This window comes from Eptatretus burgeri, chromosome 10 (genome assembly GCF_056783735.1).
Source record: "Eptatretus burgeri isolate ZD-2024b chromosome 10, Ebu_testis_v1, whole genome shotgun sequence".
NCBI classification, from domain to species: domain Eukaryota; kingdom Metazoa; phylum Chordata; class Myxini; order Myxiniformes; family Myxinidae; genus Eptatretus; species Eptatretus burgeri.
The window spans coordinates 47,934,478-47,959,318 of NC_140970.1; the positions used below are offsets into that span (position 1 = coordinate 47,934,478).

Consider the following 24,841-nt stretch of genomic DNA (forward strand, 5'->3'; position numbering starts at 1 on the left):
TTGTTAAATAAGATTCGGTTCAGGTGATCACCTTATCAGTACCTCACTAAGTAGAATGAGGTGTGCCTGTGTTGGAATTCAACAGACACTGGAATGGAATGGCTACCATACATGTAGAGATGCTGATTAAAAATTTTTTGGAGTGGTCTCTTATTTTTTTCCAGATATATATATATATATATATATATATATATATATATATATATATATATATATATATATATATGTATAATGTATATACATACATACATACATACATGCATACATATATACATACATACATACATACATACATACATACATACATACATACATACATACATACATACATACATACATACATACATACATACATACATACATACATACATACATACATACATACATACATACATACATACATACATACATACATACATATATATATATATATATATATATATATATATATATACATACATACATACATACATACATACATACATACATATAGTTTTTGGCCATTTCTCTCAATGGCTGTTGTTTCGTATGCAGCCTATGATTGCCGGTTGCATCATTTTCTGGAAGCAAAGCTGTGTCGCTGATGCAGTGCCCTGTTACCAGTAAGCTGCTACTCATTTTGCCGACATCAGGATGACATACTGAGTCAACCCACCTGGTGTTATTTCAATGGTAGACGGGCCCGAACTCAAGATCTTGTGATCTTAAGTCAGTAGCCATCTTGATCGTTAATGCCAACTCTAGGCTTATCTCTCATTGGTTAAAAAATTAACAAAAACTCTTTTATCCAGATTGGGATCGAAACAAAAATCGAATTTTTACTTGTCATACACCCAACCTCTCCACCAAGTTTCGTCCAAATCCGTCTCTAACTTTTTGAGATATCATCTTGTTTATCGGTTTTAGCCCCATCACTCAATGCTGATTAATTGCTTAAAAAATTATAGAATCAAGATCGTCACCAAATCTTATTTCGTCTTTGTCACACACCCAACCTATCCACCAAATTTTGTCCGAATCAATCCACAACTTTTTGAGATATCTTACTCACAGACAGACAGACAGAGGGGTGAAAACATAACCTCTGCCCACCCTTGGTGGCGGAGGTGATAAGACACATATCTTGCTCGCTCTCGCTCTATCAATCTCTCACTCGCTCTCTCTCGTTGTTTCGCTCTCTCTCTCTCGCTTTTATTTCCAAAATTCAGCTTTATGGCCCAACTTGATGTTTGGTGCCTCTTTTGTCCTTTTTGTTTAACTGTCTTGCAGAGACTGTTCATCTCACTCTTCCTTCCAGTGGTTCAAGCAGATGGTACACCACGATATAGTGTTAACCCCCATCCCTACTCATGATCTTTGCTTTCCCCATTAAGCTTACCTCGGCCAACCCTCATACTTGCAGGTTACTGTGTTTCCTCACTTCTGGAGATGCCTCCAGAGACTGCTTGTTCATTAATTCCCTTTCTTGTGTCCAAGTTCTGTGCTCCCATTTAGAATAAATTGTTCCATTTGTTTGCCTCCGCCGCTGAATGTGCCAGAGGCATTATGTTTTTGGGTTCTCCGTCCGGCTCTCTGTCTGTCCGTCCATGTATCCCTCTGTTGAAGATCAATTTTTTTTTTTTAACCATGATTACTTGTGAAACATGGAAAGGATTTTTTATTAACTTGGTACAAAGGTGTATAATGATACAATAAACTGATTAGATTTTGGGTTCCGGTTATTTTGGTTACCGTGATAAATTTTGGGATTTTGGTTACCGTGATAATTTCTGAACCACAAAAGCGATTTTGACCAAACATGGTACAGATGTTCTCGCTCTTCCCTGTACTATGATGCAAAGATGAACTGATGTAATTTTTGGGGTCAAAGGTGAAAAGTCATGTGACCTTTAGTTGCTGAAAGCAGATTTTTATTACTGATTTTTACCATACTTGGTACAGGTATGGACGATGATGCAAAGGTGAACTTATTTACCTCTGCCACTGAAGGGGAAGGAGGTTATGTTTTCAACCCTCTCTCTCTGTTTGTTGAGTAGTCGATGTAGTTGAAAAAAAAAATTGAGATTTTTTTTTTCTCCCCTTATTTTCAGTATTTCCGTTGATATGTTTGTCTGTCTGTCTGTCTGTCTGTCTGTATGTATGTCTGTTCGGTCCAGTGCTCCGTTAATACAATGGTGATTTCGATGAAACCTGGTTGGTAGGTTCATACCATGACCGAGTTGTGTGCAAATGAGAACCGTTGCTATGGACCCATCCGTTGCCGAGCAATGGACCTTTGAAATTTTCAAAAAAAAATCTCAAAAATTAATTTTTTCAAAAATCGGCCCACGAGCCACTGTGGGCAGTACATTCAGCCATATTGTCAAAAATTTCCAGCCGGATCCTATGGAAACTGTCGGAGAAGATAGACTGAATGAACCCTGGTCGAAAACATTAAAAAAAACGAAGTTCGTTATATCTCAGAGACTATGAGTCAGATATACATGAAACTGGTATGGTAGGTTCATGGTATGTCCTAGTTATGTGTGAGAAAGAACCGTTGCTATGGACCCCTCCATTGCCTAGCAACGGCCGAAAAACCTCTAAATGTGGGGGGTATTTTAACGAAAAAACAATCTGCAGCATTAACCCTTGAAGCAAGAATCATGAATTTTCTTGTGCTTAATCCTCACCTCATTCCCCCATCGAAAGGGCCCATCGCGTCGGGTTCTATTGGGTAGTCGACTACCCATGTCCGCCTACTGGCTTGTTTGTCTGTTTGTCTGTGTGTGCAGGATGTCTCAAAGTTGTAGACTGATTCGGACAAAACTTGGTGGACACGTTGGGTGTGTGACATGGACGAATTGATTCAATTTTGGTGAAGATCCGAATGTGGATCCAGATACGAGAATTTTTGAGATGTGATTATTCACGATTGAGAGATGGGGCTCAAAAACGATTAGATAGTATGAAATTTCAAAAATGTATTGGACCCAAAATGTTCTCGTGGATCAGGCATTACAGGGCGGAGGTATGCGCTCTCCCGAATGCCCTTCTTGTTCAATATTTGATTTAAAGGATCAAAGGTCATGTGACCTTTCACTGAAAGTATCAGATTTTTTTTTTACCTGATAACTTGTGAACCGCTGAAAGGATTTTTACCAGACTTGGCATAGCAATGGACTGTAATACAAAGACGAACTGATTGCATTTTGGGTTCAAAAGGTCAAGTGCCCTTTAATTGAAAATCTGTGTTACTGCAATAACTTATGAACCACTCAAGAGATTTAAACCATACTTGACGCACGTATTGACTCAAATATAAAGATGAACCGATTCAACTTTAAATTGAACAGGTCAAGGGACATGTTTTCTTTGAAAATCATTTTGCAGACCATCACTCGAGTTGGAAGCATGTGATGTCTCTCTTCAACTTTTGTCTCGCACTCTCATACTCTCTCATGGGACCTTTAATTTTTCATGTGACCTTTAATTGAGATCTAACATGGACGGAGGCATATCAGCCTGCCATCCTTCCGAGGTCGGCAAAATGAGTACCAGCTTGCTGGGATGACCGAGTCATCCGAGTATCCTGTGTCGGAGTGGCGACCCATCAAGGATTGTGCCAAGCCAAGGAGACTGCTTCAGCAGCACCGACGCTCTGTACCGAGTATGGTCCCAATGGACTGGACTGGAGGCATATCCATTGATGCATTCACATCAAAATCTACTTTCTAGTTATGCAATATTTTTTGAAAGACTTTCTGAATGTGTAAAATTATAAATTTATGAATGAAAACTCTCAGAAAAACATCACACAGTTATTTGAAAATCACCTCTTGTTTAATCAACCATTGTGATCAATATATATATATATATATATATATATATATATATATATATATATATATATATATATATATATATATATATATATATATATATGCAAGTTCATTCAATCGTTTTTCAATTGGCTCCATGCCACCACAAGTATGCTTGGCACTTTATACGGCAGAGGTGAACGAGTGCTGCTACAGGAGATTGTTCTTGCATCTTGCATTTTCGGATTGCTGAAGCCAAAAGATGCAAACTGCATGACATCTCAGCCCTACTCGAAAAACCTCCATCGTGGCAGCGTCGTGAAAAGCTAGAGCATAGTGAAACATTATTTAAGGAATTGGATTAAAATTGTAATGTGCTGTCTTTGAGCAACTGAAACTCATGAGACATTTGTCTCGATGTGTGGCAGAAAATGGCTGGTCCTCTGACTTCATGAAAGGCCAATGTATGGAAAGTGATTATAATTTAAAATGACTGAAGGTAAGGTTTTAACTCTGCATACAAAGCCGAGCCTCTTGAAGAATGAGAGCACTGAACGGATAAGGGCGAAAGGAACAGTAGAAAAAAAGGGGTGGGGGAGAAACACCAACAGCAGGATTGAAGGACAAAATAGAGGGAAACTTGGATAAATATTGGGTGTGGGAAGGAATGAGGGGATGAGGATGATGCATGGGGTGGAAAAAAAATGGATAGAGAGGCAAGCTCTGAAGAAAACCTGAAAGTTTGGATGGAGGTGTGTGTGTGTGTGTGTGTGTGTGTGTGTGTGTGTGTGTGTGTGTGTGTGTGTGTGTGTGTGTGTCTGTGTGTGTGTGTGTTAATGGGGGTAGAAAAGCTCACCGATTTTTATTTATTTATTTTTTAATTATTATTGGTAGGAGATGATCTGAGATGATGATGAAGAGCTGTCTAATGACCTGGAGGGAAGGATGAGATTGAAGAGAATATGGAATTTTGTTCCATAGGTTGGAAAAAAAGAGGAACAAATGAGTGGAGGTGAATAGTGATTCTGTATTTTGGGAGTTTCACCAGAAAGTGGTTGCTGGTGGACCATGTGCACCCTGAAGAAACTTGATGGGGACAAATCACAGAAAGAGCAGAGGGTGCATGACCAGAAATGTGGTGGAAGAAGACAGAGAGACCACCTGACCTGACCTGTCTGCGATGGAAAGTGATCGGCCCATGGACTCGGTTTCGTCGTGGTAGATTTCAATGATCGTGAAGGTCATGGTTTCCACGACGTCAAGCTGAGCAAGGTGTGCAGAGGAGAGAGCAGTATTCCAAATAAGCTGCAATATCAATGCAAAAGTGATTAGGCCACTACACTAACTGCAGTCCAGAACTTCAACCACTAAATACAGAAGTCTAGAATAGATGAAATTTGACACGTGATGTGTTTTTGTACATTGGACCAAAATTATAGAGGGTGACAGCTTTAAAATCTTTGACTTTAAATTTCACCCTGCAAATAATGACCACCCTCATGAGTATGCTACCAATTGATTAATTCCTTACTTTAAGACAATAATAATGAAATGTCAACAAAGATGGCAACAGACGACGCAAAAAGACACAATGGCATTAGGCACAGATACGTCCAAGGAGTAACAAGATAAATAAATATTTTTTGTGGATGTGTGCAACTCCAGCCGAAAGCAGGCCATGCACTAAGGCAATTCATAAATATTGCTTGTACTTTGCCAAATATTTGTCTTTGGTTTTTCCTCATTATCAAAGTGTATGTCACATGAGAGTTGTCCACTAATAACCCTTTTCACCTCGATGTTGCCTTATGATTGACAATGAGTGGATTGTGTTCCACTTACTTAGCAAATCACCCATGATTGACAAAATGGTTTTTCACAATATCCACAAGGGATTGCCGTGTCTTTGGTTGGGCTGGCAGGATAGATTAGATGATTGCGCACTATTCCTCGAGCTGTTGAGCCTGGGTTTGAATGTCAACGCAGGTATGTAATCATCCTGGTCTTTCGCATGCAGGGAGAGGCACCAATGTGTAACACTATGCATCGGATTGACATGAAGCTGGAGGATCCATCTGCTAGCACTGGTTGATTGTGGACGTTAAAGATCCAACTGTGTCGTTTAATGAAGAGTAAGTGAGTTATTGCCGGCACCCTGAACAAATTGCATATTCCTGCCAGTTTGAGTGGAACATCAGACCAAGCCAGCTGATCCATGAAAGACTTGGGCCAGAAACATTCTGCAGCCGACCCAAAAAAGAAGGGGGAATAATTGGGGTCGTTAAATAATTAGTAGTAGTTGTTTCAGTTTTTTAACGATTGAAAATATTTCTACATTTGTGTTTTTTTTTTTTTATAATATTGGCAATTTTTACAATCATTGAAATTTCCCGTTTTGAATCTGAGTCCATTGGTCTCTCACATTCCCATCACAGACAGGTTGGTGGTCTTTCTGTCTTCTACCCCCTCCTTTCTGGTCTTGCATCCCCTTCCCTTTCTGTACTTTGTCTGCCCCCTACCCAGGCTTCTGCAGGGTGCATGTCCACCATCAATCCCTTTGTGGTGAAACTCTTCCAAATCCACAATCACTGCTGTCCTCCACTCATTATATTTCCCCTTTTTCCTCACCTGTGGAACAAACTTCCACATTCTCTTCAATATCATTTTTCCCTCCAGCTCTTCAAGATGGCTGTTAACCACCATCTCGTATTATTCCCCATTCAAACGATGATCTTTTCTACACCCGTTAAGCCACCACCACCCCCAAGCCCACCTCCTTCCAAATTTCCTGTTTTTCCTTCCTGAGTGTTTGCTTTTGTATCCATCTTGTCCACCCCGTATGTCCTCCCCTACCCCTCTTTCCTCCCCACATTCCATATTTTGTCCAAGTCTCCCTCTATTTTGTCCTTTAACCTTGCTGTTGGAGTTTCCCCCACTCTTTCTGCTGGTCCTTTTGCTCTGTTGCATCCTGATACATTCATGTTCTAGCTCTTCCCTGAGCCTTGACTTTGTATTCAAAAAAAAACCTTCCTGAGTGTTTTTATTTTTTTTAATTTTAGGAGTGAAAACAGGTGTTTATTTTGGGACCAGACTTAGGGTTTAAATGCTCTTCTGGTTTATTATTATTATTTTTTTTGTGAGGATTGGGCAGTCAAAAATTTCACAACAATGCAGGTTGAAAGGTTACTCTTTGAGACACGAGTTGTATTTTTAATATGTACCACTTACTATGTTTGGACCTCACGTAGTGAAGTTGTATTACCTCCACCACCAAAGAGTCTGTTTCACTCTGTCTTTATTTGTTTGTTTGACTGTGAGCAGGACATATCAAAAAGTTGTGGATGGATTCGGACGAAATTTGGTGGAGAGGTTGGGTGTGTGACGAAGAAGAATTGATTCAATTTTGGTGAAGATCCGGATCCAGATGCGATAATTTTTTTTTTAAAGTGATTCTTCACCATTCAGAGGTAGGGCCAAAAATGATATACAGTATCTCCAAAAGTAATGGAATGATTTGGACGAAACTTGATGGACAGGTTGGGTGTGTGACGAGTATGAATCGATTCAATTTTGGTGAAGATTTGAATCCTGATCTTGATATGAGTATTTTAAAATTTAATTTTATTTTAATACCTCCGCTGTCAACGTCGCTGGAGGCATTAGGTTTTTTTGGGTTGTCTGTCTGTCTGTACGTAGCTACGTACATCCATGCTAATTTTCTCTGTTTTCACTACAACTGCTTCTCAGATTGACCCAAAATTTTCACCATCGGTACGGCTACTCATGTAGAATGTTTTAATGATAATTAGGACGTAATGGGTCACGTGGTGTGGTAGCCATGAAGGAAAAAGTTTGGACATCTGTATCTCCAAAACCGCTGCATGGAAAACATTGAAACTTGGCACGTCAAGTACTCCTCATGGGGAATAAGTGTGATTAAAATTTTTTTATGACATCGTAGGTTCCTTCGTCATGTCGTCGTAATTACATACGTCGAAAACTTTATCCAATCGGTATGAACATTTTTGAGGATCATCTGGGGGCTAAATTGTGTGGGGAGGAGGGGGGGAGGGATTGATGATATTGTTACGGCTGTGGAAATTCGCAGAACACCATAAAGGTCTGTAGTTCAGTTAGATCGATAAGTCTGTGTTCAGTTAGATTTCCCCACCGTTGTTTAATGGGAATTATTCGTGTCACAGGGTTGTGATCCTTTGAGATAGTGTTTTTCTTTTCCTATCGTTATTTTACAACAACCAACATCGCTCCCAAATAACCACAACGCCAACCACGCCACCATCACCAACCACATTTCAACCACTAACCACAACAACCATGATCGCCTCAAACCACAACAACCATGATCACCGAACCACCTACCCCGCTACACCAACTGCCGATCCCCTTCTCCACACGCCAAACCATGGCCCTCTCCGCTAATGTAAACCGTCTCGACAAAGTGAAGGAAACAAAGGAACATCGATGGCGCACGGATTTTCCCGCCTGTTTTCCCCGCGCTTTGGTGTGGGGGAGGTGCGATTTGAGCCAGAGGTCAAAGGTGAAAAAAGGTGGGGGCCTGATTTTGGGGAATGAATCTCCCTGGACCTGTGCCAAGAAAGATTCTCTCGGCCCCCGCGAGGTGCGCGGGGAGGGGGACGAGAGGGCACGCCCCTTTTCTGGAAGCTTCCTGCAGTAGCTGGAAGGTGAGCGGAGCGATAAAAGGGGAGGGGCGAGGCATTGGAACGAAGGGATATAAGGCCGCGCAGGACGCCAGCTTGGGGCCTTCTTCTCTTTGGTGTGTTTTTTGTTGGGGGCTTTGTTTTGTCTTCTTCTTCGTAGTCGTGCGTGGGGCTTCTTCTTCTTTGTTCGGTGGTTCGGGTCGAGTCGTCGGAGCTCGCAGTCGGTGGGGTGTCCGGGCATGGCACCAGGGATGCGGACGGGAGGCGCCGCTTTGCCAGCTCTGTTGCGCAAGCCTGCGCATCCGTGTGGAGAGCGCCGGAGAGAGCTCGCCGGCTCCGTGGAAGACCGAGCTCAGCCGCGGCTGTACTCGCTGCCGTGGGGGGACAGACGTCGCGACTCGCCCACCATCGCATCACGAGGGTGCAGGTAGCCTGCAACGGTCTCGTGGGATTCGTTTGGTCTGCCAAGTTCCACGCCATAAAGGTCTACGGATCCTGTCTGACTCCCCTGTCTGTGGGGGTAGTCTTTTTTTTATTTATTTATTAATTTTTTTGCTTTTGAATGAATGTTGGTGGTGCCATGTCCTGTAAGTAAAAACTGTGTAAGTTCTGTACATAAATTGCTTATAGTCGGTTGTAGTGCTTTTACCTTGCTCGTGTCTTGTCCCCTCCCCGCATTGATTGCATGGCTGTACATACGTGCATGTGTATAAAATAAATGTGCTTGTGTGAATGTAACCCGTTCGTTGTGTCCTCCTTTCTCCCCATTTAAATGCCATCTTGCATCTCGGAATATTAGTTGGGTTTTAAATACCCGTTAAATAGAATCGGATCCGGCGAGATCGGGCAATAATACCCGCTCGGTAATCACTGCAGAACGGAACGGACCGCTTGAGTGGTTCGTGTCCAAGCAGACCTGCGTCGAGGTACGGTCTCCTGGTTGGCTACCCGCGCAGGTACTTAGGTATATCGATATTCGGCGATTGACCCTATTTTGCGCGGGTAGAAAATTGGCTCGGCCATGGTGGGGTTGAAGACCCACCCGTGACAGGGTTTCGGCATTGTTCCGGAAGGTCACGACTGAATCGTCTGTCCGGTGGGCGAGCGGCTACTATTAGTGGGAAGAGGCCGTTCGCACGCCGGCGGGCGCGAATTCGTAACAATATCATCAGTCACGTGGTTCTGCAGCGATATTGTTTTTAACACAAAAACTTTAAAAAAATCTTCTCTGAAACGGCTGAACAGATCGAGGCGAAACTCTACACATTTGATCCTCTATCCATGAGGAACAAAACGTTCACAACTATGACATCATAGGTCACATGGTTTGTCACTATGATTTTTTTTGGAAGAATATGCCTTTAAAAATGTTCTTCTCCAGAATGGCTTGATAGATCGAGGGGAAACTTCACCAACATGTTCCCCAAGCCTTTGGGATACCTGGATGTTCACAAATTATTAATAGGTCACATGGTCTTGCAGCAATATTGGTTTGGCCCGATATGTTCTCGTGGACCAGGCATTACATGGTGGAGGTATGCACCCAACCAAGTGCCATTGTAGTTTCACTCATCTTTTCCCCCAACTTAGTTATTCATTACTTCTGCCACCGAAGGTGAAGGTGGTTATGTTTTCAACTCTCTCTGTCTGTTTGTGTGCAGGAGATCTCAAAAAGTTGTGGACGGATCCAGATGAAATTTGGTGGGCAGGTTGGGTGTGTGACGAGGACAAACTGTTTAAAAATTCTAGTAGTCGGATCCAGATCTGGATCTTCACCAAAATCTAAAGTGATTCTTCACCACTTCACCATTGAGAAATAGGGCCAAAAAACGATTATATGGCATGATATTTCAAAAATGTATTGGGCCCGATATGCTCTCGTGAATTCGGCATTGCGTGGCGGAGGTACGCGCTCTACCGAGTGCCCTTCTAGTTTTAATTTTGAAATGAGCCTTGAATGAAACATTGCTAACAAATTTCAAGATGACAAAACACCCACCATCTGACCTCTTATCCCCTTACTATGTATACACAAGCTGGGAACTTCTCTGAGGAAACAGTTAAGTGACTTGGATTGATATCTTCAGCAATATTGTTTTACTTTTGTCTTTATCATTGCAGTCTGGACACTTCAATGAGGATATGATTCCAACCGTTGGTTTCAACATGCGCAAGATTTCCAAAGGAAATGTTACTATCAAGGCAAGCCAAGAAATGTGTGTCAAAGGTCTTTGTCTGGGTGATTAATTTTTATTTTATAGCACTGCATGCACAAGTATGATGTGCCTTTTTCTGTAAGTTCTTTGTCTGCCTGTTCCCCTCTACCTTGTTGTGAGTTTTGTGATCACACGTCTTTCTTGATATTGTTCCTAGTTTGATTAAACTGAGCATTTGTTTTGATATTTAGAGGAAGATGGATATATATATATATATATATATATATATATATATATATATATATATATATATATATATATATATATATATATATATATATATATATATATATATGTCGCTGGGGTGGCCGGCCCAGGTTAACCCCCCGACTCAAATTGTGGTGACGGGTGGTTAACACTGCCAGCCCCTGGACGGCTGAGTGGTTCCTTATTAATAGGAGGACACGTTGATCCTCAGATTTTAACATGTGCTCGAAGGGCATGGGGCGCAATGGTGGAGGGGCGGAGGAGCACAGGGAATCAAACAGATGCACAGGGGGTTTATACTCAAACCCCATAACAAATATACGGGTACAGCCTCTTAAAAGGAATACGTTTAATGAAAATAAACAAATATTTACAAAGGACAATAATTCAAAATAATAATGATAAAATAAATAGATCCTAAAGTCGAGGGGCCTCTCCACACGGACTTCAATACAGACAAAGGGGAAAACAAAATAAAAAGAAAACCCTTCCTTTCAATAATTCTTGTACTTAGCTTGGCCCAGAGCTGATCTTTCTGGAACCTGGAATTGAGGCGCCTCCACCAGCACATGCATACGCGCGCAAAATGGCGCTTCTCTTATAGCAGGACAAACGCCCGCCAGGCAATCTGCGAGCGGCACTCCACACCAAAGCTCAGAGATCCAGTGCAACGGCTTTGTGTGCCAATCGTCCTCACCGATCCAACCAAGAATCAAAAGCCAGCATCTTGCTTCACCACGTGAGCCAAATTTCCTCAACTCAAATTCAAGGGTCGTGTTGTCCTCCTCGGCGTGTGCTCACCCTCCGCTCTCGCCTCTCCAAACAATGCACCTAGTGCCTCCGCTCTGATCACGGCTCTCCAAGAATGCGCAAGCCCTGAACTCACTCCCGCCTCTGATTCTCTTCCGAATCAACTCTGCCTCGTGCGTTCCTCCCACTGACCTTGTGCGTTCCCTACACTGACCATACTGACGTTCTTGTGTGCGCTCTGCCAATCTCCCATCCTATTTAGTGGGAAGCCTTCCACGCCCGCTTCTTCTTCAGGCGTCTCACACCTAACAATCATCCGCCTCCGGGGCGTGGCCTGCTCGCACGAAGCCCTTTGAAGGTGGGGCTTTCTTCCCGTTTGGATCTGTCCGTGGTTTTATGGACGTCTTCCCCACCTTTATTGCCGATATAAAAAGAGAGGGAAAAATCACAGAGGGGTGATTACATACTGGGGAAGCTTATTCTTAAACCCTACCTAATTAACACGACACCACTCCCCTTGTGTAGTGACACGTAAAACTTCAGCTCACAGGTTCCCGATTAGTTACATTGAGATGCCTCCTACACGTCCACAGACCGAGCAACTCTACACAATGCTATATTCCCTATTAAATTCTTCCATGTACTCCCACAACAGTAACACAGCACCCCCCCCCCCCCCCAGAACCGTAGCTCCTGCAATGTTCAATGCAGGTGTAACCATTCCGGCCTTACCACTTACCGACTCGCACCTAATTAGCCTATGAAATAAATTAGGAAGGGCTGTGGGAAGCGATCCGTAGCTAACTTACCTATTCTTCTTAACGTTCTACACCCCTGAAACGCAACAATTCAAATATTTGTAAAACTCTTGGTTCCTCGCTCCTAATTCCTGGGGCGGGTAGAAAATGTCAGAAAACGCACAAAAATCAAATGTTCATAAAACCTTAACCAAAAACCTAATGTTTATACAACCCCCTTCGAAAGACTGCGTTCATCGGTGGATGCCACGATACCCAACGTTACCTGCAAAGCCATCCAAATTTATATATTTCAAATTTCTGTGAGCCCTGTCTCTCTGGTACAGGTGAGTGACGTGGATCCATTGAACCTTCCCTCACTCACTCACTCACACACACATGAATCCAATATAAATAATTCATTCCAACCCTGCAAGACCATGGCTTAAATGTTATTACACACATGTGCGATCCTGAACTGGGCAGTGGGAAGGTACCGTACAACAATAATGGTGGGGGAACTTCCGGTTGTGGTGTCTGCAGTCCAAAGACAAGTCGCCCGACTTTCGACTTCTTTGCCATCCCCTTCAACTATTCGGTCCCTCCAGCCAAACATATTTTGCTGTACATCCCACCGGGGAGGGTCTCCTCACATCCAGGCTCTCTCGCAGCCTCATACACATCCAGGCTCTCACGCAACCTCATACGCATCCAGGCTCTCACGCAGCCTCATACGCCTCCAGGTTCTCACACAATACACCGGTTATATAAACCGGTGAGCATCCATCCAGGACTAATGTGGCTAAATATGCCTGGTGTTAGCTTAATGGTTAGGGTGGCGGGCTTGGGATCCGCAGGTCCTGAGTTCAAACCCCACTCAGCTGTTGAATTAATACCAGGTGGGGTGAACTCAACCTGTCATCCTTCCGAGGTCTGCAAAATGAGTGCCAGCATGCTGGTATACTGTGTCGGAGTGGCGACCCATCCAGGATTGTGCCCAATAGCCAAGGAGACTGCTTAAGCAGCACCAATGCTCTGCACAGAGTATGGTCCCAATGGATGGATATATGTATATATGTGTATGTGTGTATGTATATATGTATATGTGTATATATATATATATATATGTATATGTATATGTATATATATATATATATATATATATATATATATATATGTATATATATATGTATGTATGTATGTATATATGTATGTATGTATGTATATATGTATATATATATATATATGTATATATATATATATATGTATATATACACATAATCAGATGCACCTCCTGACTGTTATGGTGAGCATCGCCGCAGATTATGTCTCGCACAGTAACACCACATAATCCGCACAGAACAACCATCCGTCTGCCACCCAGATGAAGGTTCCTGCTAATGCAAACCATTCAACCAGAAGGCATGTGATGTGATCGGCAGGAAAATCTAAACATGTGGTGTGCAACAAGCACTCCGTCGATCCCCATTGGGCACAGTCCACATGTGGGACTATATACAATTAGGTCTTCGCCCGTCTGCTATGCATCAAACATGAGACGGCCGGGTTCTTTTTAAATGCTTTCATGTTTATTTATTTACCATTTGAGCTTGTGTATCTGTCCAGGCCATCACATTTTTTCTTGTTGAGCTTTTGTTATCAAACTTTCAACAAACCTTTAATGTTTGAATATGGAGAACACCAATCAGTAAATTGCTGTTGTTTTTGTCAAGTTTAGTTTGAGTACAAAGTGGACATGGATGGGCTTTGCATTTCGAGATGTGTTCTAGTTCATAATTGTTTGTTAGGGCCCTGAATAAATGTCCGTGTACTCATCGTTGAAATCACCTGAGCAATCGTATGTGCTTGAATGTTCAACACCTTACTGCCAGAGAAATAACAGCCTCGCATAGTGAAGCCTGTGTTATGGCCTTGTATCACAAAGGGCAACCTAGCAGAAATATCTATTATAGTCCACTTCAATGTAGCCAACTGACTTATTCTGTGGAGGTGATGAACTCAACTGAAAAGTCATGCAGGAAGAAAACTATAGGCAAAAAAAAACCACAAGGAGAACTGGTTATGCAAAAGACAAATTTCAAATTTACTACACACTTGACAGCTCTTCCGGATCAAATAAAACTTTGCTCTGAATGCTCGCAATAGGTTGGTGGGGAAAATGGATTCCGTTTTCCACATTTCGAGATTGCAGCACACCAAGCTCATATGATGGTAATCTTTACATTGTCCACTGAACGTAAATGTAGTCGTAAACTGAACCTTCCTCTTTTATGTTGTCATCAAATATCCAGCCTTACCATTTCTGAACTCCGAAAATAAGAGGCTATGCAGGAAACAGCACCCACTGCTTCCTTTTCTTGTCATCATGAAAGGCTGGTGGTGTAGTGTATCTGGGCTGGAAAAGGCCTGTTTTCTTCATTCTTTTTCAAACCAGGGCTTTACTTTGTATCGGATGAATTGGACAATATTTTTTTTTCCATGATGGTAAGGTATGGAGGCATTTTTATTTTTACCATGTCTCAGCATCCTATAACTCAAACTACATAGTTTGCCAAATTCCCTGAAAATACAATTGAGCCTTTCTTTGATGAATGAGCACTTTCAGAAGAATAGTGCTTTGGTTTCATCAACTTGCTTACAAAGACTGTAATATTGCTTTGTGTTTTTGTCTGTTTTACCAAATTCTGAAATGAAGCAAAAACTTCAAGTATAAGAGCAAATAAGACGTCGTGTTTGTGATTTTTGCCCTTTTAATCTGAGATTTTAGGACTCGTAATATTTACCTTGAGGGGCATTGGTACAGTTACTTTTTTAGGTCAAAGGTTTGTTGGATTTTGATACTTTAAGGGACTAATGTGGGTAAATATGTGTTTGCTCTAGAATGTACTTTATTGACCCATCATTGGTTGTTTTGCAGTTGTGGGACATTGGTGGCCAGCCACGGTTCCGCACCATGTGGGAGCGCTACTGTCGAGGTGTGAATGCAATCGTGTGAGTTTTCCCCACTGCTCCCTGCATCGAGTTAAGTTTTGGGAGTGAGGGGAGCGGGAATTTCTTTAACGTATTTATTTTCATTTTAATGTTATAGTCAATCATGACTGGTCTGTTGATTTGATCTTGCTTGTTGCGTTCACCTGTGGCCCCATTGCCCCACTGTCAGTATGTTACCTTTCTTGTCCTCTGTCACCTCATGAGCCAAGAGGTTGTATCGCCACAAAAATCTCCTCTTTGATGTTTAGTTCTTCTGTTGGGTGGTTGTTTCAAGTGATGTCTGGATAGTCTCTTGATATTCGATGAATCACATGGTACATCGGGTAGCAGAAAATTGTCATTCATTTTTGGTGTGGGAGGAGGGATGGATTAATAATATTAATAAGAGGGTAATGTTTATAATTTTGATCAAAGTCCTAAATTAATGTTTCTGTTTTCATTAATGCTTTACCATAACTATGCCTTTTCTGCAGGAACTTCTATTATTACTACTACAAGTAATATTACTACTACAGTACTAACTAATTTAATAATTTTTTCCCCAATTTCTTGTGGGGTTGGCAAAGGAAAAAATTTTTGTGTTTATAATTTTTGGCCCAAGACTTTGATGAACTGTCTCAGGGGCAAGAATTTTTTAGTTTGGACGAAATTTTCACACTAGGTGCCATGACTCATCGAAAATGTTTTAATCCTAATTATGATGTCATTGGTCACATGGTGTGGCAGCCATGTTGGAAACATGGAAAAACTTTGGACTTTGATTTTCCATTTGAATTGAATTGATTTTAAACCCATTCTAAATTCAATTGATTAATGAATAATAATAAAAGACGTCATGGGTCAGGGTCAGTTGTCCGATCAAAGTGGGGTTGCATCAAAGCTGGACGTCTTGGTACCTGGTCATCACTGCCAGCAGTTATAAAGTGGTAATTCTAGTTATGTGTCTTATTAATTATGTAACACAACAGTATACAAACACCACACAAAAGAAGTCCTGGCGAGGGACTGCAATCTCTGATTGCTCTTTTTCTTATTATTGTTATTACCCTCACCGAAGGAGAGGCTATTGCATTTGGGTCCGTTTGTTTGTCTGTTTGTTTGTTTGTCCATACAGAACTTTCGTGTTTTTCTCCGCAACCGTTTGTTAGCCTTGCCGAATGAGAAGCTATTGCATTTGGGTCTGTTTGTTTGTCTGTCTGTCTTTATTTGTCCATACAGAACTTTAGTGTTTTTCTCCGCAACCGCTTGTTGGATTGAGACGAAATTTTCACCACTGGAGCGACTACTCAAGTGAAATGTTTTAATAATTATGATGTCATAGGTCATGTGGTGTGGCAGTCATGTTGGGGAAACAGAAAAACTTTGGTCCTCTGTATTTCTATAAACCCCACCAAACAAAAAATTGAAACTTGGCACATAGCAAGCGCTCCTAATGGGGAATAAGTATGATTTTTTTTTTTGAATTTAATGATGTCAAAGGTGCCTTCATTATGACATCATAATTGCATATGTAAAACGCTACATTTGATCAGTATGAAAAATTTTGAGGGTCATCTGGGGATAAAATGGTCCACAGAAAATAAATGTTGATGACGTTATCGGTCACGTGATTCGGCAGCCATATTATTAAAAAAAAACTTCAAAAATTTTCTCTGAAGTGGCTGAACGAATCGAGGCGAAACTTTACGTGTATGACCGACTATCGATGAAGAAGAAAAGGTTCACACACATGTCATAGGTCACATGGTTTGGCAGCCATATTGGATTTACCCTAAAACCTATAAAAATCATCTTCTCCAGAACAGCTGGTTAGATTGAGGGGAAACTTCACGCAAATGCTCCCCAAGCCATGGGTGTACAAGTTTGTAAGAAATAATTAATAGGTCACATGGTTTGTCAGCCATATTGGATTGAAGAAAATATTAAATAATGTTTTCTCTGGAACCGTTTAATCAGTGGATGTGAAACTTCACAATTATGATGTGGAATACATGTTTTAAATTTCAACTTGATGTGATGCATGGTCTGGAAGGCAGAATTATTTAATTGTTTTGATGGGTTTTTTTTAATAAGTCTCACTTGGCTGTGCTTGGATGGGTTTGAGGGTACAGGAGTTGCAGTTGAAATGCGAATCCTATCCAGGTTCCTCCTGATGACATCATCTTTGCATTTTGCTTGTTTGAGTTCCTTCTGATTACTCCAATGCAGGACTGTCTCTATTTGGTCTTCCATTTGATTTTAATTGAATTAATTTTAATTCCATTCTAAATTCAATTGAATAATAAATAAATCCTTGGTCAGGGTCAGGTGTCCAATCAAAGCAAGACGTCTGGTTACTCTGCCATCACTGCCAGCAGTTATAAAGTGGCAGTTCTAATTATGTCTTATTAATTACATGCCACACAAAATGTACCACAAAAAACTGTACAAACACCACACAAAACAAGTCCTGGCGAGGGTCTGCGATCTCTGCTCTTTTTCTTGTTATTATTATTATTATTATTATTATTATTATTATTACTAGTGCGTGGCCTGCCAAGCGAGCAGTTCGTTCTTCATCTGTTTCAGCTGCAAGACGCCTTGTCACGCGAGTAGCGTCGCGTGTCAAGCGAGCAGCTCATGCTTCGTTAGATTCCATTGCGCGTGCACAATGCGCAGCTTCGTTCCTTCGCTGTCGTAAACGATGACTGGATTGGGGCATTCTGTTTAAGAAAATCGAGAAAGTACAGAAATGAGAGAAAGAAAGAATACAGTAACTCGTCACTATCCGGAAGTTAAGTCCTCACTGTCCGGAAGTTCGCATATCGCAGTTACGATTATTCGCAATTTAGTTTTAATGGCCAATTATTCAATTAGCGCCAGCGTATTTTGCCTTTTCACAATGTCATCGCAAGGAAAAACACAGAGAGAAGAAAAGAGAAAAAAGAAAAAGAAAAAAAACGTACGTGCAAAAAATACAAACAAACAAACAAACGAAAAAACCAAAAAAAACAACCAAAATCTTTCAAACAACTACACAGGCCGTTCCTTCGCTCTCGTAAACGACGACTGGATTGGGGCATTGTGTTTATCTATAAATGCGCGTAAGAAATTGAGAAATTATTAGAATACACTTAGTCATCACTATCCGGAAGTCCGTGCGTTGTAACCCGTAATGGGGAACGCAGCTGAGGTTCTCTTTCCCCATCGGCCATGCCCACGCAGCAACGTGTCCTGTCATTGGTTGGTAAATAAATGGCCATAACTTGGAAGCACTTGTCCGATTAATATCAAACCTTGAAAAGGCACATACTCAGGTCCCCAGCAACATTGCTGGCAAATTTCAATTAGATCAGACCAGTGGTTGTCGAGAGACACACACACACACACACACACACACACACACACACACACACACACACACACACACACACACACACACACACACACACACACACACACACACACACACACACACACACACACACACACACACACACACACACACACACACTTTGAGACCTGGGAGGGCTGCATTCCACTTTCTGAAACCTGTATATGGCGATATCAACAGAAGCATTCTTTGAAAGAGGATTGAAAGTGGGTAATTAGTGAAATTAAATTCAAAATTGTACCAAGCCACAGAATACAAAATGTCGATCTATGCCTTCACAGCAAGAACAAACATGGCGAACACCTGGTCAGATGGACCTTATTATTTTTTACCTCTGCCACCAAAGGTGAAGGAGGTCATGTTTTCACCCCTTTCTGTCTGTTTGTGTACAGGATATCTCAAAAAGTTGTGGACAGATCCAGATGAAATTTTGTGGACAGGTTGGGTGTCTGACAAGGACGAACTGATTCGATTTTCATGAAGATCCGGATCCGACTACTGGAATTTTTAAAGTGATTCTTCACCATTGAGAGAATGGGCCAAAAACTATATGTAGCACGATATCTCAAAAAGTTGTGGACGGATTCGGACGAAACTTTGTGGACAGGTTGGGTGTGTCGCAAGGACAAATTGGCTTGATTTTGGGGAATATCCAAATCTGGATATGAGAATTATTTAATTTTTAAAGTGATTCTTCACCATTGAGAGATCGGGCCAAAAACTATATAGTACTGTATGGCATGATATTTCAAAAATGTATTTGGCCCGATATGCTCTCGTGAATTAGGCATTACGTGGCGGAGGTATACGCTCTACCGAGTGCCCTTCTAGTTGTAAATGTACCCAGTTCATCGTGTCTTTTCCTTCCTTTGTTCAGTATATTCTACACATTGTGTTAGCTGGGAAGTTCTAACCCACATGATTTGCTCTTTTAGCCAGTGTACACTCACTGTATTGTTCGGCAGTAATCCAAATGTGCACTGAGGTCATGAAACCCCCTTTGTGCAGTCTTCCAAAGGTAAGATAACACATGAAGTCGTGATAACCCTGCCAGGATTGGCGGAACCAACTGGAGTTCGTGGTTGATTAACATCCCACCAGGCTGTGGAGTTTTCTGCGGCTGGTGGCCTCAGGACTGGGTGTTCGGGAGGAACTCAAATGCTTCCCCTTGTGGTGAACCTCAAATTCCAGGCTGTAACAATATGTACTGTATATATATATTCGCTTTGCACACATCTCCAGCAATGCTTTAAATGCATTCCAAGAAAGTATTCTATTATGTACTCGACTGTGTTTTAATGTGAAATGTGAGACAAGTGGCAAAAGCCAAAAAGTACGTTAAAGGGCGAGAGAAAAATACAAATGACCTCGCCAGGAAAAAAGAATGAAAGAAAAATGAATAATAAAATGAACAAGTAAACATTTTGCAGATCATTTTAGAACCAAGCCAGAAAGAATGGGAACTCATAATGAATGAAGACCAAATACAGTGTGCCGATTGCCAACATACCTATATACTTGTCTCATCATTGATTATATCTCCATCCTTCCATTCATTTCTGTGTGGAATTTCTGTTTGTTGCTTCATGACTGGGACACAGTGATGCCATCAATGTGAATGAATGATTATGGCCTGAATTTGGTTACGGTATCAGAAGATAATGGCTTTCTTTGTTCGAAAGGCACTGGGATCTTTTTGATCCAAAAATGACTTGCGTCATACAGAACAACCAGCTTAACAATCTCGCCAAAGGACGGCGTGCTCTGCAACAGCTCACCTCTGAAGTGCAAGATAACAGTATAGTCGGATGACATTCCTTCATGAATTGAACGCAGAATAGACAACTAAAATGCAGGTGCACAACATTTTAGCCCTTATGTCAGTCCAATGAATTGAAGTGATTAGAAATATAAGGAAGTATTTGCATTGCATTCTGCATCATAAAATTTTGATCAAACGTAAATGGTGCTTTATACTTCAGGTACATGGTGGATGCTGCAGATCAGGAAAAGATTGAGGCATCACGGAATGAACTTCACAACCTGCTGGACAAACCACAATTACACGGCATCCCTGTAAGGCACTTGGGTGATGGGACAGCTCGTAGCAATTGCACTTGTACACAAGACATATCAACACATTACATTATCTTAACAAACAGTCATGGGACACCACTTTCCTCTTGTGGGAAATGGCAACATGTTTGATTTGTATAACCACAAATTTTGTCAATAGATGCAGTATAAATAGTCTGGGAACTGTATCGTTGCTCATTTTCAGATCATTCGACATCATATGCCGAGGAAGTAGTTGATAAAGTTCCATTTCGGAATTATATTTGCTGTCGGAGTGGGCACATTATTTCAGGATTATTTCAACTTTTCCTAGCCATCCTTATGTCAACAGGGGGAATGCCATTGTGAAATGGAAAACTGCAGGCAACACTAAGTGTGTCTATCAAAAACATCTCAAGTACTTTATAACAGACCAGTGGACACCCCCTGCCTATGGGCGGGAGCACCCGTGTTGGCCCACTGAACATGGATGGCCGCCATGTGTCCGCGGAGTCAAAGAAACGTAAAATTGTCAAGGATAGCACTGCAATCAATCTAATACTCACCAAAATGAGTAACGAGGTGAGGAAAGCATGTGATAAAGACGCTACACCATAATCACCGATATTGCAATCACCACTGTGAGAGGTGAGGAAAGCGTGTGATTTCCTCAGAGCAGAGAGAAGTGAGATGAAAAAATATTTTTACTCTGTCGATCAAACAAAATTGAAATCAATTCCAAACAGGAAACTTACTGTTTTTTAAGGACGTCATAAAGGACACAAACAACAGGCACAAAAAAAACGAATGTATCATGTTAAATCGGGTGATGCAATAGATACTGGGTATAACGGCGGTAAAAAAAAAAAAATCCAGAATTAATTAATTTATTCGCTTTCAAACCTTATTTAAATTGAATTATATACTTGAACACTGTGTAACATAAATCACCTTCATAATACTGTACTTCCAAGAACCATGCTTTATATCAATATATAGTATGAGAAGGCATGGCATGTGAGAGGGTGCAGTATTGTTGTGGAACTGGGCCCTTCGTGGGTTATTAAATATAGGATTAGCCCAGATCCCCCCTGAAATGCATGTTTAGCCAGATTGTTTGGTAATCAGACGTTAAATGTGTGTCGGAACTTGTAGCAGGCGGTCCAGTGTTCATACAATGGTGGTGTACCGAGAGGCACCTTATTTTTTCCTTCCCCCCCCCCTTAACGAGCCCCCACCCAGCGCCCTGACAGAGTCAGTCAGCAAGACGTGCCAGCAACCCATTGGCGGAGAGCTGCTGCAAACTCGAACAATGGACGAATCACGTGTCCCTGGAGGTGGTCCGAAAAGCCTGCCCCGAAAGGCAAGACGAACTGCTTTTTCCTGTCTGCCATCTGCTTTATGAGGAGAGACTTGACGAGCTGTTCCTCCTTGAACATGGATCCAGCGTACAGGTCGTCCCCAGGTTCATCCTAAGTCCAGCCATGGGGCCTCTGACTGTCCTTGCTCCCTGCGCAGCTGGACCATGTCTTTTGATCCGTCGATCCACCTGCAGAATCCAACACCCAGATTTGGGCTAATCTGGTGTTCAGGCCAGATCTGGATTTGCATACTGGACCTTGTGAAGAACCAGCTGGAACACACCGTAGATCTTTCGCTCTTGTGCCGTCGACATTACAGGGGCTGGACGCACCGAGGCTGCATGCGTTAGCGGTGCCGATAGGAGTATGTCGCCGCCATCTTGCCACGCTGCGTGCTCGAATCCAGTGACATCGGCTTGTCACGAGCTGCATTCGTGCCTTCGACACTTTTCTTCTCGTCCATGAGGCACCACCAAGTACTCCGTGTCTCGTATGCATGTTGTCCAGGCCTAAGGCTGATTTTTCTCAGGGCCCTCCTGCGAAACCCGTGTCCGTATCTCCCAAGATAAGAGCAGGTTATAGATGAATTATAACGTTGTCGTGAATGCTTTGCTTGTGTCGTGTTCCCCGATGTTTCCCCAATAAATCTGGCTGATTCATACGAAATTTGCTGCCTTGAATTTATCCGTGTTGCGCTGAAGAACAATCGCTCGATTTGTATTTAAAACCAAACTGACTACGGACTGTGACAGACTTCGCTCGGTCTCTGATCAAACCCAGTCTGTAGCCGGGGTCTGTATCCCCAACTGGCAAGGCACAGGGGTACTTTGGTATAATGATCTTAGGCGCGTGACCCGAGACCTGTGTAGAACTAGCCGGCGATATAACCCCTGAGACGGCGGTGCTGTTAAGTGCCGCCGAATCAACAACAGTATGTCAGGGTGCAGAAGTCGCCACCATTATAGTTATGTATGATGCCGATTGACATTACATTCTATGGTGATGAATCAAGCCTCCATCTCCTAAACTGCAACTCAACATTGTCTTACTCCAATGGATAAGGGTGATGTATGAGACTGCTTCAGTCGTGCTAAACTTGCGTTTTATTTATTTATTTATTTTAAACAATCATCAAATTATTATTTTATTAAAATTGAAGTATACAGTATACTAAACACTGTGTGGGGTATCGTGTTCTATGAACTGTCTAGTTGTAGTTGAAGTAGATGTGATTCTTGAGGAAAGCTTAGGGATACAGTGAAAAAGGAATTCTACTTGAAGTGCGTGCATGTTTTTTTTTTTTCCATGCGGTCTGGAAACCATTCAATTGCTTACAGGTTGAGGTTCTTACTTTAGGTAAGGGAACTATATTTTGAGGTTTACAATTTAAATGAAGTTGAATGTTGTATGTTGTGAAATTAACATCATTCTTTTCTTCTTGCGTATGGCAGCTTGGCTGCCGGGTAGCTATCATTTTGTTTGGGCGTGACTATGCCGCTGATGCTGTGCTCCTGTACCAGTACACTGGTACTCATTTCGCCGACCTCGGAAGGATGACAGGCTGAGTCAACCCCACCTGGTGTTAATTGAGTGGCCAACGGGGCTCAAGCTCAGGATCCTAAGATCCCAAGCCAGCCACCATAACCACTAAGCCAGGGGTCGGGAACGTTTTTGACTCAGAGAGCCATTAAAGCAAAATATTTGGAAATCTATTTCAGTGAGAGCCATATAATATATTCTAAGACTGAATTCAACTAAATGTGAGCATAATAAGCCTCTGAATTTATTCTTTTAAATAATGTTGTTATAATACTCACCATTAATGGGACTTCTGGTGCTGCATGGATTTGCTGATGGCTTTGTAGTCTGGTTGGTACTTGGTGAGGTTAAGCTTCATGCAAGCGTTGAGGCTTTCATCCGTTAGACGTGATCGTAGGTTGGACTTGATGTTTTTAAGATGTGAGAATGACTGCTCACATGCATACGTAGATCCAAACAAGGTCAATACAGCAATACTCACACGCTGCAGTGTGAGGTGTGTGACAGGAAGCGCGTTCCAAGTTTTGATAATCAGCTCGTCTTCGGGTTGAAGTTTTTTCATTTCTGTCCACATGTGCTTGCTCGCCAACTCTGCTTTCTGTCGTGCGATTCTTTCCAAATCTTCATTCAGTGACTTGATCTTATTCACCCACATGTCTGAGGCCTTCAGGTCAGCCACTTCTGCTTCAAAATCTCTGACGGAGACACCAGGAATGTAACTCAGGTCGGCTGTGTTCAGTGAACACTCGTTTGGATGGGTGATGAACTTAAAAAGACGAGTGTGCTCACGAAATTCTCCAAAGCGTGCTTTGAATGACTGTAGGAGACTGGATGTGAAGCCAGCTAACTGGTGGAGATCAAAGTTTTGAGTGGGCTCACTTGCTGTGCATGCATCTTTAAATTGTCTCAGTTTTTCAAAATGTAGTAAACGACCTGTTTCAAGATCCATGATAAAGAGCTCCAGCTTGTTTTCAAAAGCAAACACGGCTTGTTGAAGGGATAACACTGTATTTCCAATGCCTTGCATTTTCACGTTGAGCTCGTTCAGATGTTCAGTCATATCCACGAGATAGTAAAACTTGAGGAGCCACTCAGTTTCGGCTAGCTCAGGA

The 24,841-nt window shown here is 41.9% G+C and overlaps 1 protein-coding gene across 1 annotated transcript in view; it reads left to right on the forward strand.

Annotated features, from left to right (window-relative positions):
* Positions 1 to 24,841, forward strand: part of LOC147018500 (ADP-ribosylation factor-like protein 8A) — a 71,257-nt gene that overhangs the window by 8,174 nt on the left and 38,242 nt on the right. The window contains exons 2-4 of the mRNA XM_085898190.1: positions 10,601 to 10,681; positions 15,328 to 15,401; positions 20,757 to 20,850. Of these exons, the coding sequence (XP_085754316.1) occupies positions 10,601 to 10,681; positions 15,328 to 15,401; positions 20,757 to 20,850 (249 nt within the window). The remainder of the gene's footprint in view (positions 1 to 10,600; positions 10,682 to 15,327; positions 15,402 to 20,756; positions 20,851 to 24,841) is intronic.